A 16,010-nucleotide genomic window follows, 5' to 3' on the forward strand; every position below is an offset into this window, starting at 1 on the left:
GGATCGGATCTGCAAAACACATACGGACGTCTGAATGGAGCCTTACAGGGGGTGATCAATGACAGGGGGGTGATCACCCCACATAGACTCCCTGATCACCCCCTGTCATTGATCACCCCCCCTGTCATTGATCACCCCCCTGTAAGGCTCCATTCAGACGTCCGTATGTGTTTTACGGATCCACGGATCCATGGATCGGATCGAAAAACACATACGGATGTCTGAATGGAGCCTTACAGGGGGGTGATCAATGACAGGGGGGTGATCACCCCCATATAGACTCCCTGATCACCCCCCTGCCATTGATCACCCCCCCTGTAAGGCTGCATTCAGACGTCTATATGGTTTTACGGATCTACGGATCCATGGATCGGATCCGCAAAACACATACGGACGTCTGAATGGAGCCTTACAGTGGGGTGATCAATGACAGGGGGGTGATCACCCCATATAGAGTCTCCCTGATCACCCCCCTGTCATTGATCACCCCCTGTCATTGATCACCCCCCTGTAAGGCTGCATTCGACGTCTGTATATGTTTTTACGGATCCACAGATCCAGGATCGGATCCGCAAAACACGTACAGACGTCTGAATGGAGCCTTACAGGGGGGTGATCAATGACAGGGGGGTGATCACCCCATATAGACTCCCTGATCACCACCCTGTGATTGATCACCCCCCTGTAAGGCTCCATTCAGAGTCCATATGTATTTTGCGGATCGATCCATGGATCCGTGGATCCGTTGAAAACACATCCGGACGTCTGAATGGAGCTTACAGGGGGGTGATCAATGACAGGGGGTGATCACCCCATATAGACTCCCTGATCACCCCCCTGTGATTGATCACCCCCCTGTAAGGCTCCATTCAGACGTCCGATGTGTTTTGCGGATCCGATCCATGGATCGTGGATCCGTAAAACACATACGGACGTCTGAATGGAGCCTTACAGGGTGGTGATTACCCCATATAGACTCCCCGATCACCCCCCTGTCATTGATCACCCCCTGTAAGGCTCCATTCAGACATTTTTTTGGCACAAGTTAGTGGAAATAGATATATTTTTTTTTTTCTTACAAAGTCTCATATTACACTAACTTGTGACAAAAAATAAAATCTCACATGAACTCACCATACCCCTCACGGAATCCAAATGCATAAAAAATTTTAGACATTTATATTCCAGACTTCTTCTCCCGCTTTAGGGCCCTAAAATGCCAGGGCAGTATAAATAACCCACATGTGACCCCATTTCGGAAAGAAGACACCCCAAGGTATTCGCTGAGGGGCATATTGAGTCCATGAAAGATTGAACTTTTTTGTCCCAAGTTAGCGGAAGTGAGACTTTGTGAGAAAAAATAAATAAATCAATTTCCGCTAACTTGTGACAAAAAAAAATCTTCTATGAACTCGCCATGCCCCTCATTGAATACCTTGGGGTGTCTTCTTTCCGAAATGGGGGTCACATGTGGGGTATTTATACTGCCCTGGCATTTTAGGGGCCCTAAAGCGTGAGAAGAAGTCTGGGATCCAAATGTCTAAAAATGCCCTCCTAAAAGGAATTTGGGCCCCTATGCGCATCTAGGCTGCAAAAAGTGTCACACATGTGGTATCGCTGTACTCAGGGAGAAGTTGGGCAATGTGTTTTGGGGTGTCATTTTACATATACCCATGCTGGGTGATATAAATATCTCGGTCAAATTCCAACTTTGTATAAAAAAATGGGAAAAGTTGTATTTTAGAGAGATATTTCTCTCACCCAGCATGGGTATATGTAAAAAGACACCCCAAAACACATTGCCCACTCCTCTGAGTACGGCGATACCACATGTGTGACACTTTTTTGCAGCCTAGGTGGGCAAAGGGGCCCACATTCCAAAGAGCACCTTTAGGATTTCACAGGGCATTATTTACACATTTTGATTTCAAACTACTTCTCACGCATTAGGTCCCCTAAAATTCCAGGGCAGTATAAATACCCCACAAGTGACCCCATTTTGGAAAGAAGACACCCAAGGTATTCGTGAGTGGCATGGCGAGTTCCTAGAATTTTTTATTTTTTGTCACAAGTTAGTGGAAAATGATGATTTTTTTTCTTTTTCTCTTATTCCACTAACTTGTGACAAAAAAATACAAACTTCCATGAACTCACTATGCCCATCATGAAATACCTTGGGGTGTCTTCTTTCCAAAATGGGGTCACTTGTGGGGTAGTTATACTGCCCTGGCATTTTAGGGGCCTAATGCGTGAGAAGTAGTTTGAAATCAAAATGTGCAAAAAATGCCCTGTGAAATCCTAAAGGTGCTCTTTGGAATGTGGGCCCCTTTGCCCACTTAGGCTGCAAAAAAGTGTCACACATGTGGTATCGCCGTACTCAGGAGAAGTTGGGCAATGTGTTTTGGGATGTCTTTTTACATATACCCATGCTGGGTGAGAGAAATATCTCTCTAAAAGACAACTTTTCCCATTTTTTTATACAAAGTTAATATATTTATCTCACCCAGCATTGGCATGTGTAAAAAGACACCCCAAAACACATTGCCCAACTTCTCCTGAGTACGGCGATACCACATGTGTGAAACTTTTTTGCAGCCTAGGTGGGCAAAGGGGCCCTTATTCCAAAGAGTACCTTTAGGATTTTACAGGGCATTTTTTACACATTTTGATTTTAAACTACTTCTCACGCATTAGGGCCCCTAAAATTCCAGGGCAGTATAACTACCCCACAAGTGACCCTATTTTGGAAAGAAGACACCCCAAGGTATTTCGTGATGGCATAGTGAGTTCATGGAAGTTTTTATTTTTTTGTCCTAAGTTAGTGGAATATGAGACTTTGTAAGGAAAAAAATAAATAAAAAAAATCATCATTTTCCGCTAATTTGTGACAAAAAATAAAAAGTTCTATGAACTCACTATGCCCATCAGCGAATACCTTAGGGTGTCTACTTTCCGAAATGGGGTCATTTGTGGGGTGTTTTTACTGACTAGGCATTGTAGAACCTCAGGAAACATGACAGGTGCTCAGAAAGTCAGAACTGCTACAAAAAGCGGAAATTCACATTTTTGTACCATAGTTTGTAAACGCTATAATTTTTTACCCAAACCCTTTTTTTTTTACCAAACATTTTTTTTATCAACGGCACTGAAAGTGAAAAATTAAATTTTTTTGCAAAAATTTCGGGAAAATTTTGATTAATAAAACAAAAAAGTAAAAATGTCAGCAGCAATGAAATACCACCAAATGAAAGGTCTATTAGTGAGAAGAAAAGGAGGTAAAATTCATTTGGGTGGTAAGTTGCATGACCGAGCAATAAACCGTGAAAGTAGAGTAGTGCAGAATTGTAAAAAGTGGTCTGGTCATTAAGGGTGTTTAAGCTAGGGGAGCTGAGGTGGTTAAGTACTTACAGTTTTCGAAGACAGCCAGCTCAGGGATCAGTGCATTGGTGGCCGGGGCCTGGCCTCACGACTTGTTTATGGTGACCGTGTGCAGGATCCATTCTGCACTTGGAGGAGATAAGGCTCACCCTAGCATTGCTGGCCCATGACTCCACCTCCGTGTGACGTCACAACGGCAACGCGCGGACGCAAAAGGCAGGGGAGGTCGGGAGGAAGTCAGGAGCAGAAGGAAGTACCGTATTTTCCGGCGTATAAGACGACCGGGCGTATAAGCCGACCCCAAACTTTTCCATTTAAAATAAAGGTTTTGGGCTATTCTCGCTGTATAATACTACCCCTGAATGCCTAGCCCTCCCTGTCTTCAAGACGATCTTCTCCAGTCCAGGGAACTGACTGGGATCTGTGATGTCACTGTTATGAGGAGGGGGATCTGTGAATGGCACTGTTATGGGGAGTAGGATCTGTGGATGGCATAGTTATGGGAGCGGAATCTGTGGATGACACTGCTATGGGAGGGGGATCAGTGGATGACACTGCTATTGGGGGGAGCTATGGATGACACTATATAGCATCTTATGCTATATGTGTCATCCACAGATCACCCCATGACAGTGTCATCCACAGATCCCCCTCCCTAACAGTGCCATCCACAGATACCCCCTAAACAGTGCCATGCTGGAAGTGGTCAGGAAACTATATGTGTGTGGGCCATCCCCTACTCTCGAAGAGAGTGTTTCCTTCAACAGGCCAATCAGTATTTGATGAGCAGATCCAAGCCCTGCTCTGCCAGATCTCAGGAGCATTACTTCTCATAGCTGGCCCAAATCCAACCCAAATCGTCCTCGCTGCTTTCTAATCCATGACAGGTGTGGCTGAATAATATTCACTGACTGATCATGGAGAAGATCTCTGAGTTCCTCCAGTTCATGACCTGGTCCCCACAAGGGGGTTCTTGCTGTTTTACAAGTCCCATAGGCCTATGGAAAACCACGAAAAATGCAGTTTTCATAGCATGCTACGTTTAAAAAAACAAAATATGCCACTAACCCAATAAAAAAAAAAAAATGCCAAAACTCGACAAACCGAAATGTTCTGTTTTCATTTGCACCAAGATTTCTGCTATTTTCAAGCCTTCTAAAACTACATCATTTTAGGCAAAACATCCACTTTTTCACAATTTTTAAATTTGGAAGGGCTTAATAGTTATAACCTGCTTAGTAAAATTTTTATTCTAATTTCAACTTTTTGATTGTTTATACATTTTTGAAAGCTTGTTGGCTCCTGAGAGGTTAATTCAAAATATATAAACAAGCAAACCCTTAGCTGTGTAATGGAAACATGTCATCTCCTCGGATTACACTCCCCCCCCCCCCCCCCCATGTCATCTGCCAAGTTTTGGCAACACCCATGGATGAATTCTAACGCAACACAGGCAGCTGAGATTAAAGGTCTGTTCCTATAATGGTCCTGGAAGCTGCAATGACAATGCGCTCCTGTCTGATGGTCACCTGCCTCCTGTCTGCTATTGCAGCTAAAGGTAAGGACACTTTTTTTTCCAAAGAAATATATGTAGAGACGATGGCTGTAATATGAACACCGACCTGCTATGAGTGTATATAAATAGCAGGGGACATCGGACTGCTCATGCATGCTCATGTTTTCAAGTGTGAGGAAGTTGTAATAAAATACATAGGTTGAGTTCTAAGGCCAAAACTACATTAAACATCATCAAGATTCCATAAACCATTAGGTCACTTATAGAAAAATGACAAATTCAGCTCTGCCACATTTGTATGTTGTCCCCTGAATTTGTGGCCCCCATTATAATAATATAAATTTCTAGAGTTCTTAAAAAGTTAGATTTTTATTCTTTTTCAGAACTTTGTTAACTTTAGATAGCGTCATCATCATCACTGAAGTCCACGCTGTTCTGTTAACAATCTATAGCTCTATAAGTTTCACTGTAGTTATTATAACATACAAATCTAAATTATAAAAATAAGATATGAATAGATTGTCTATGTCAGTTCCTGCATTTCTGGAGTTGATCATGAAAATTAATGTTAGTTAGATTATTGTAAGTAAAATGTATGTTTGTTATGAAACTGAGTGGGCTGATAATGTGTCCTGAGGAGTGACATATCATGTTGATCATGAAGAGATAGACAAGTGGTGTCAGCTGTTACAAGGAAAGCATCTGTACCCCAAGCCTCATTTACTACGGAAAACAAGAAGTTACAAGACAAATGATGAATTGTTAAGTTTAAAGCTTATTTGTGGCAGTCTTGTAACACTTTTAGAAGCATAGTCAGAAACCAGCCAGCAACAAGTAGTCAGAAATGTCAAGGGTACATGAGAGAGCACGGTCTAGAATGAAGCCAAGTTTAAACATGTAGAACAACAACTATCAAATGAGAATCCAAGGGAAAACTCAAGCATAAAGTCAGTAATCAAGATAGAAGGTGCAAAATGCTAGACAACAAAGCCTGCTAAGTTTCAAATGAAGTCCAGGAGAAATGGGACTACTTAAAAGTGGCACTATTAAAGGCAACAGAAAATTGCATTAGGCTAGTAAGTTAAAGCAAAAAAAAGAAAGAGACCACTGTGGTACCCAGCAGAAGTGGCCAAAATCATTAAAAACAAAAATATAGCATTTAGTAATTATAAAAAAAAAAAAGACGAGGATGACAGGCAAATTTATAAGATTAGGCAGAGAGAGGCCAAACAAGTTATAAGAGCTTCTAAAGCACAGGCAGAAGAGAAATTAGCTCAGTCAGTGAAAAAAAGGCGATAAGACCTTCTTCAAATACATAAATGAAAAAATGAAACTAAAACAAGGAATTACCAAATTAAAAACAAAAGAAAGAAGGTATATGGAAGAAGATAAAGAACCTAACTGACTGCCTCAATGAATACTTCTGTTCAGTTTTTACAAAGGAAAATGAAGGAAAAGGACCTCAGTTAGGAAGGAAGACTAATGAATCTTTTGATGCATGTGTCTTTACAGAGGAAGAGGTTCTAAGTCAGCTGTCTAAAATTAATTCAAATAAGTCACAGGGGCCTGATGGGATACACCCAAAGCTATTAAAAGAGCTCAGCGGTGAACTAGCAAAGCCATTAACAGATTTATTTAACCAATCACTGGTAACAGGAGTCGTCCCAGAAGATTGGAAATTAGCAAATGTTGTGCCAATTCACAAGAAATGTAGTAGGGAGGAATCGGGCAACTATAGGCCAGTAAGCCTGACATCAATAGTGGGGAAATTAGTGGAAACCATACTCAAGGAGAGGATTGTGGAACATCTACAATCCCATGGATTGAAAGATGAAAAACAGCATGGGTTTACTTCAGGGAGATCATGTCAAACTAATCTTATTGATTTTTTTGATTGGGTGACTAAAATAATAGATGGCGGAGGTGCAGTAGACATCGCTTATCTAGACTTTAGTAAGGCTTTTGATACTGTCCCACATAGAAGGCTTATCAATAAATTAAAGTCTTTGGGCTTGGACTCCCATATTGTTGAATGGATTAGGCAGTGGCTGAGGGACAGGCAACAGAGGGTTGTAGTCAATGGAGTATATTTAGATCATGGTCTTGTTACCAGTGGGGTACCTCAGGGATCTATTCTGGGACCCATATTGTTTAATATCTTTATCAGCGAAATTGCAGAAGTCCTCGATGGTAAGGTGTGTCTTTTTGCTGATGACACAAAAATTTGTAACAGGGTTGATGTTCCTGGAGGGATACACCAAATGGAAAAGGATTTAGGAAAACTAGAGGAATGGTCAAAAATCTGGCAACTAAAATCTAATGTTGATAAGTGCAAGATAATGCACATGGGGGTAAAAACCCAAGAGCAGAATATAAAATCAGTGATACAGTCCTAACCTCAGTATCTGAGGATAGGCAGACAATGTCATAGAGCAGCAGGAAATGCTAGCAGAATGCTTGGGTGTATAGGGAGAGGCATTACCAGTAGACAGAGGGAGGCGCTCATGCCGCTCTACAGAGCACTAGTGAGACCTCATCTGGAGTATTGTGCTCAGTACTGGAGACCATATCTCCAGAAGGATATTGATGCTTTGGAGAGAGTTCAGAGAAGAGCTACTAATCTAGTACATGGATTGCAGGATAAAACTTACCAGGAAAGATTAAAGGACCTTAACATGTATAGCTTGGAAGAAAGACGAGACAGAGGGGATATGAGAGAAACTTTTAAATACATAAAGGGAATCAACAAGGTAAAAGAGGAGAGAATATTTAAAAGAAGAAAAACTGCTACAATAGGACATAGTTTTAAATTAGAGGGGCAAAGGTTTAAAAGTAATATCAGGAAGTATTACTTTACTGAGAGAGTAGTGGATGCATGGAATAGCCTTCCTGCAGAAGTGGTAGCTGCAAATACAGTGAAGGAGTTTAAAGGGATTCTGTCATGACATTTTAGGCGTATAACCTAAACATATGGCCAGGTCCGTCCAAATAGCATGAATCCAAAACTGTACTTATTAAATCTGCCTGAGGCTCTATTAGCACATAAAACAGGTTTTTATAACCTGTCATTCACCTACCTAAGGTGCCCAAGGGGACGTCGCTTCATACAGTGTGCCCGGCTGCAGCCATCTCCGTCTGGTGCCCAACGCCGCTTTTCCACTAGAAATCGCCACCCTCCCTGTCTATAGTGCCGCCTTCCTCCTCACCTCAGCGCCACCTCCACAATCGTCCAGTCCCTCAGGTTATACCTAGTGCGCACGCGCGGGATCTGGCAGAGGGACCGGACGATTGCGGAGGCAGCTCTGAGGTGAGGAGGAAGGCGGCACTATAGACAGGGAGGGCGTCGATTTCAAGTGGGAAGGCGACGTTGGGCACCAGATGGAGATGGCTGCAGCCGGGCACACTGTATGAAGCGACATCCCCTTGGGCACCTTAGGTAGGTGAATGACAGGTTATAAAAACCTGTTTTATGTGCTAATAGAGCCACAGGCACATTTAATATGGACAGTTTTGATTCATGCATTTGGACGACCTGGCCATATGTTTGGGTTATAGTTATAGGGCCTAAAATGTCATACAGAATCCCTTTAAGCATGCATGGGATAGCATAAGGCCATCCATCATATAAGATAGGGCCGGGGGCTATCCATAGTATTCAGTATATTGGGGCAGACTAGATGGGCCAAATGGTTCTTATCTGCCGACACATTCTATGTTCTATGTTTCTATATCACTGGGTGGCATTCAGAAGCAGTAGCGCAGTTTAGATCGCTTGTTTGGAAATTCAACCTCTGGTGCCGGTTGCCCCAGACACTCCAATACCACTAGGAGGGGAGGTGATCGCTGGTGGCTGCTCACCTACTTCCCATCGGAGTCAGGGTGATGGAACTGGAACAAGTGAGAAATATTCCCTCTCTACCAAGATACCATTGTTTTGACAGTCTTGTGATGGTCATTGTAAAACCATGTGATCTCAATGTTTTCTTCATACAGAAAGTTCATTGGCAAAGTTGAGATTAGTGAGAGACTGACATAAAACACATAGAAACAATGGGGATAGGTCGGCTAAGAGTCCACATGGTGAAAGAGGAGGTGCATAGCTCTTTTGATGATCAGTGGGGAGGGGGGGGGGCAATTTGATTTTATAAATGCGGAGCTCATTCTTCTTAGTTGACAACCCTGTGGAGAGCATTCATACACTGTACAAGCTATTGTCTCTTTTATAGGGACTATTTAAATAATAGTTATTGTAGAATGCCCAGTCTGTCTCATCTACTTAAATATCTTATACAGACCTTCAAGGAACATTCAGGTAATTCTAGCAGCTCCATATCCCCCTTCTCCCTATGGAATAAAAATACATGTTCAACCACAAGATCACTTCACAGATGTGCAGGGCAGGTAGGCCCAGGTGCTAGTTTTATATAGCCCACCGCCTCTGTATTTCTGCTCATTTCCTATTCTCTGAACTTGTAAAATTGAAGGGCATTGTACTCACACTTATCTGGAGGACTTTCTTTCCTTTCTGTGGGTGGACAGCAGCTCAAATGAGGCAATCAAGCACCTGCATCTCCCAGGATGCATTGTGTTAGTTCTTGTTAAACCCTTCCTTCCCTGCATAGAAAATAGTCCCTCAAATTCAAAATCACTGAAAAAAAATATATAAAACATCCTGCACGATATGATAATGAATGTTGCGGATGTACATGGCTAACATTTATAGCAATCACAGAAAATAAATGCACTTAATAATAGATGCAAACATAACATATGACTAAGCCCTCACTCTATTGATAAAATCTGAGACACTTGGTCAATACATTTTGATCAAAACACATCTGTGCCCACCTACCAAGCGACAAGGTGTCTCAGTTCAGCGGTCCTACACTAAACCTGCCTATGCCGTTATGCAGTTATGTTCAAGAGCGCAGACACACCGCACACATAGGATGGTTGCTCCTAGTTACCTGCTTGTGCCACAGCAACCGGTGGGAGGAGAGCACACACACCTATATGTACCACCTTAACACTGTATGGTGTGGGGTTTGCGCTCCTGAACATAAATGCATAACGCATAGGCAAGTTTAGCGTAGGACCCGCCTGAACTGAGACCCACCTTGTCGCTTGGTAGGTGGGGTAGATCTGTTTTCATTAAAAATTATTGACCAAGTGTCTCAGATTTTATCAATAGAGTGAGGGCTTATTCCCTTAAATTCAGCCTCAAATATACACATGGTATGTCATGCCTCCACAACTTCCTTCCTTCCTTCCACTGTCCTAGAGGCAGATACAGCTATATACAGTCCTGATCAAAAGTTTAAGAACCATAAAATGCAAAAAATCATATTTTACATGGCTGGATCTTAACAAGGTTCCAAGTAGAGCTTCAACATGCAACAAGAAGAAATCGGAGTGAGCCAAAACATTTTTGAGCATTCCATTTAATGAAAACAACGAAAAAAAACTCAAACAGGCTGTTTTTCAGCTGATCAAAAGTTTAGGACCACATGCCTTTAAAAGGCCAAATCTTGCAAAGATGTGGATTCATTTCATTTTTTGTCAGGTAGTCACACGTTTGTGATGCAAAGGCAAAAAACTCTCCCTTTTTGAACGTGGTCGGGTTGTTGAACTGCATAAGCAGGGGTCTCTCACAGCGCGCATCGCTGCTGAGGTGGGACGCAGTAAGACAGTCATTTGGAATTTCTTAAATGATCCTGAGGGTTATGAAACAAAAAAGTCAAGTGGAGAGACCCAAAAAAAATTCACCAGCACTGAGCCGAGATCCAATTGGCTGTCCGTCAAAACACTGGACGATCCTCGACCCAAATTAAGGCCCTTACTGGTGCTGACTGCAGCCCCATAACCATCAGACGGCATCTGAGACGGAAGGGCTTCAAAAACTTAAAACGTCTTCAAAGACCTCGTCTCCTTGAACTCCACAGAACTGCTCGTTTGGACTTTGCAAGAGAGAACCAAACATGGGACATTCAAAGGTGAAGAAAGTTGTATTCTCTGATGAGAAAAAATTTTAACCTTGATGGTCCTGATGGTTTCCAACGTTACTGGCATGACAAGCAGATCCCACCTGAGATGTTTTCTAACGCGCCACAGTGGAGGGGGGCGCCATAATGGTCTGGGGGTGCTTTTTCTTCAGTGGAACAATGGAGCTTCAGGAAGTGCAGGGGCGTCAAAACGGGCCGCTGCTATGTCAAGAGTTGCAGAGAGCATTTCCTCATGACTAAGGGCCCTCATCTGTGTAGTACGACTGGGTTTTCAACAGACAACGCTACAGCACAATGCCCGCAGGACAAGGGACTTCTTCCAGGAGAATAACATCACTCTTTTGGCCCATCCTGCGTGTTCCCCTGATTTAAATCCAATGAGAACCTTTGGGGATGGATGGCAAGTTACAAAAATGGACAACAGTTCCAGACAGTAGATGGCCTTCGTGCGGTCGTCTTCACCACTTGGAGAAATGTTCCCACTCACCTCATGGAAACGCTTGCATCAAGCATGCCGAAACAAATTTTTGAAGTGATCAACAATAACGTGGAGCTACTCATACTGAGTTCTTGTTTTGGAAGTTGGATTTCTGTTTTGGGGGGTTTATTTTATTTTTATTTTTTTTGTGGTCCTAAACTTTGATCAGCTGAAAAACAGCCTATTTTTCATTAAATTGAATGCTCAAATTTTTTTTGTCTTACTTCCCATTTCTTCTTGTTGCATGTTGAAGCGCTACTTGGAACCTTGTTAAGATCCAGCCATGCCAATATGATTTATTTCCATTTTTCAAGTGTCTTAAACTTTTGATCAGGACTGTACTTCTGTGAATTTAGAAGAAAGAATGGATGAAGAAACGTGTCTGGGCCGCTTCACTTGGGATCACTACACCAGCACTGAGGGAGGGGGCAGGGAAGCTACTGAGCATGTCTGTCCACCACTGGATGCAGGACAGAATAAACAGCAGGGGGCGCTACCAGAGAGGAAAATGTAATGAACAAAAAATTTAACAATATTTTGATTGCGTGTATATTGCAGAAATACTTCATTTGAAATGCACTATTCATTGCATAGTCATACATTTTGTGAGATAACCCCTTTATTAATAAAAACCCATTCCCAGAAATTTTACCCTTTCTTTTTGTTTCTGTTTTGAGCTGGAAACAAGATGTGAATCATTTGATAGTGCCGCTCGTCTAAGTAGGGACAGCAGAGAGACGACACAGGACCGCTGCCAGCAGAATGTTGGGTCATGGCCAACATATCAGATTTTACAGTACCCACCCAGTGTAATTCTGTTTGACATCATGTGTGTGATGTGAGATCAGTGAGTGATGCATCTCATCCATGCAAGGCAACGGTTAATTACACAACCCCCCACCCCCATTCTCATTCACTATAACCCATCCATAAAAGAAATATAAAAGATGAGATATTAGATGACTATACGCAAACAAGGTATAATACAATTCATAGATAACAAGGCTTCATCCTCTGTTCACGATGGGAGGTGTAGTGCTTGATGTATAATACATTGTATTCTGGTCATGTTCAGTGAGTGAGCCACATTAGGGGTTGTTGTGCTCTAGGTATTGACTATAATAGAATTGTATTATGTAATGCCATGATCGGGTCATGTTGGGAGGTGTGCACAATATAACAGTACTATGACCATGTCGTGAAGCACAGATCTGATCTATCTATCATTAAAGGGGTTGGATCATCTCAAACACTGATGGCATAGTGCTAGGATATATCATAAATGTTTGATAGGTGCGGGTCACACCTCTGAGACCCAATCCTATCTCCAGAAGGGGGCCTCTGAAGTGAAGGAGAGCAACGCCACACATGCACAGCGTGCTCTCCATTCATCACCATGGGATCTCCGAAAATAGCCCAGAGAGCATGCTCAGCTAATTTCAGTGGTCCCATAGCAGTGAATAGATAGAGCACCGTTCAAGTGTGTCCACCGCTATGAACTGCCAGAAATAGCCAAACCAGCTCTCATCCATTTTTGGAACTTCCATAGCGGTGACGGAGGGGCGGCCGTGCATGCGGAGCTGCTCTCTGTTCACTTTAGGGTCCCCATTCTAGAGATTGGAGCATATTCTAGAGGTGGACCCGCACCTATCTAATATTGATGGCATATCCTAGTATGTTACAAGTACAGCATCATAGCGCCGGATGTCTGCTGCTTCTTACAGCAGACACCTGCAGCAAATGTCCACGACCGGCATTACCACCAGTTGCAGACTTTTAACCCTTCAGATCCCATGGTCAAATGTGCTCTGCTCCCCATGCTCCCGGAAGTGCTCTGGCTTCCCAGCGAGGATCGGGGGTAGCCGGATGCATTGTATGGCAGCTATAGTCCTCCGGAATGAACCAAAGCTGCCGCACATTAGTCCTATGGAGCCCCTGCCTGTGAAAGGGCTCCATAGGAATACAGTGTATTTGTCATACACTCTAATGCTAATGCGAAACAAAAAATAAAAAGTCATGGCCCCAGAAAGGCAGGGAGTGAAACGAAAACAAGGCTGAACGGGTTAAATATTTAATATGTTAAAGAGACACCATCAAGTTTTTTTCCTCACATATTAACAGCCTATATGTAACTATTCTATTTACTTTTCTTTAAATAAAAACAACTAGGGAGGAGAGTTTTCCCGAATATATTTTTGAAGTTACTCCATGCATAAACTTCCTCTTGTTCGGACTTTTAAAGGATTACCCTTCATAACACATTCATATCAAAGGCAGCATTAAAGGAGTTTTCCAGGATTTAATACTGATGAAAGTATCAGGATAGTTATTAGTATCTGATTGTGGGGGCCGACACCTGGGACCCCATTAATATGCAGTTTGAGAAGGCAGCAGTGCTCCTGTGTGTGCTGCGGCCTGTCTCTCTGCTTTTCCTAGGCCATGACGTCATGTTCATCATTCACGTGCCTAGGAGCAGCTCAGCCACATTCAAGTGATGAGGCTGAGCTGTGATACCAAGTACAGCCATCTATACAATGTACGGCGCTTGCTTGGTAAGCATGGAGAAGGCCATGGTGCTCACAGGAGCACCGATGCCTTCTCAAACAACTAAATCTGTGGGGTCCCGGGTATCTGACCCCCACCGATCAGATACTGATGACCTATCCTGAGGATAGTTATCAGTTATAAAGATAAACATTAAAAAAAATGTGTTTTATTTAAATATAGAGTTGAGCGAACCTGAACTGTAAAGTTCGGTTCGTACCAAACTTTAGCTTTTCAGCACCCGGACCCGAAACATTTACGTAAAAGTCTGGGTTCGGGTTCGGTGTTCGGCGCTTTATTGGCGCTTTTTGAAAGCTGCAAAGCAGCCAATCAACAAGCTTCATACTATCTTGCCCCAAAAGGCCATCACAGCCATGACTACTATTGGCATGGCTGTGATTGGCCAACTGCAGCATGTGACCCAGCCTCTATTTAAGCTGGAGTCACTTAGCACCGCCCGTCACTCTGCTCGATTAGTGTAGGCAGAGGCTGCAGCTGCTGTGAGGGAGAGATCAGGGAGAAATCTTATGAAGAACTGGTTTATGTACTCAGCGATCTACAGCAAATGTGTTTTGTGGGTGCAGTGCACTATTGTTTTAAGCCTGCCCTGAGCCAACTACTACTGAAAACGAACTTTTTTTTTCCTTCAGTTAGTCAATATATAATCGGCAGCCTTTTATGCAACGATAGTGCACCACACAGGATATCTGCATGTCTGCAAGTCCAGAAATACAGCTTTGAGACACTGGGGTTAAAAAAAAACTTTGTTCATATAGTGCACATCTAGGATTAGACGTGCATAAGTAGTGTCACATTTAGGCCAGAAATACAGCTTTTGCTTACTGGGTGAAAAAAAAACATCTGTTTCATATAGTGCACATCTAGGATTAGACGTGCATAAGTGACTGTGAAATTTAGGCCACAAATACCGCTGTCATATAGAGTAAAAAATAAAAATTTGAGTGCAATACCCTACATCAGGGTTTTATTGGCGGTTAATTATTTTTAACCACTTTTAACTTTTCTTGGTGAATGCTAACTATGAGGCAAACATCTAATAAGGACGCGGTCATGGTCGTGGTGGTGGTGTTGGTGGAGCCTCTGGTGCAGGGAGAGGACGTGGCCATTCTGCCACAGCTACACGTCCTACTAAACCTACTACCATCAGGTCCCAGGATCGCCAAATCTACAGCGATATTTGGTTGGGCCTAATGCCGTTCTAAGGATGGTAAGGCCTGAGCAAGTACAGGGCGCTAGTCAGAGTGGGTGGCCGACAGGGATCCAGCACGTTCACATTATCTCCCACCCAGTCTTCTGCAGAAAGCGCACAGGTGGCGCCTGAAACCCATGCCTATCATCTGTCACATCACCCCCGTGCATATCGGGGAACCTGTCTGAGCCTCAAGTCATGCAGTAGTCTCTTATGCTGTTTGAAGACTCTGCTGGCAGGGTTTCCCAAGGCATCCACCTAGCCCTTCCCCAGGGGTGGAAGACATAGAATGCACTGACGCACAACCACTTATGTTTCCTGATGAGGACATGGGAATACCACCTCAGCACACGTCTCTGATGATGACGAAACACAGGTGCCAACTGCTGCGTCCTTTCTGCAGTGTGCAGACCGAAAAGGAGGTCAGGGAGGAAGACTGGGTGGAAGACGATGCAGGGGACGATGAGGTCCTAGATCCCACATGGAATGAAGGTCGTGCCACTGACTTTTCAGAGTTCGGAGGAAAAGGGCAGTGGTGAGACCGAGCCAACAGCGTAGCAAAAGAGGGAGCCGGGTGCAAAAGCAGAGCAGCCATCGCCAAAACAGTTCGCCTGCTACTGCCCAACCGTCACCAGGGACCGAGCACACCAAAGGCAGCTTCAAGGAGTTCCCTGGCATGGCACTTCTTCACACAATGTGCTGACGACACAGAACCCGAGTGGTTTGCACACTGTGCCATCAGAGCCTGAAGCGAGGCATTAACGTTCTGAACCTTAGTACAACCTGCATGACCAGGCATCTACATGCGAGACAACGGGCTGCAGTGGAGTAAGCACCTTCAAAACCAAGAAAGGGCTCAGGCCCCTCCTGCTTCCATCTTCT

At 43.4% G+C, this 16,010-nt stretch overlaps 1 protein-coding gene across 1 annotated transcript in view; it reads left to right on the plus strand.

The window, feature by feature from the left end:
• Positions 1 to 4,801: 4,801 nt before the first annotated feature.
• The window catches only part of LOC120986801 (phospholipase A2 inhibitor and Ly6/PLAUR domain-containing protein-like), a 50,229-nt gene continuing 39,020 nt past the window's right edge, over positions 4,802 to 16,010 (plus strand). The window contains exon 1 of the mRNA XM_040415503.1: positions 4,802 to 4,936. Within this exon, the coding sequence (XP_040271437.1) occupies positions 4,861 to 4,936 (76 nt within the window). The 5' untranslated portion in view covers positions 4,802 to 4,860. The remainder of the gene's footprint in view (positions 4,937 to 16,010) is intronic.

This window comes from Bufo bufo, chromosome 1, assembly GCF_905171765.1.
Source record: "Bufo bufo chromosome 1, aBufBuf1.1, whole genome shotgun sequence".
Lineage (NCBI taxonomy): Eukaryota > Metazoa > Chordata > Amphibia > Anura > Bufonidae > Bufo > Bufo bufo.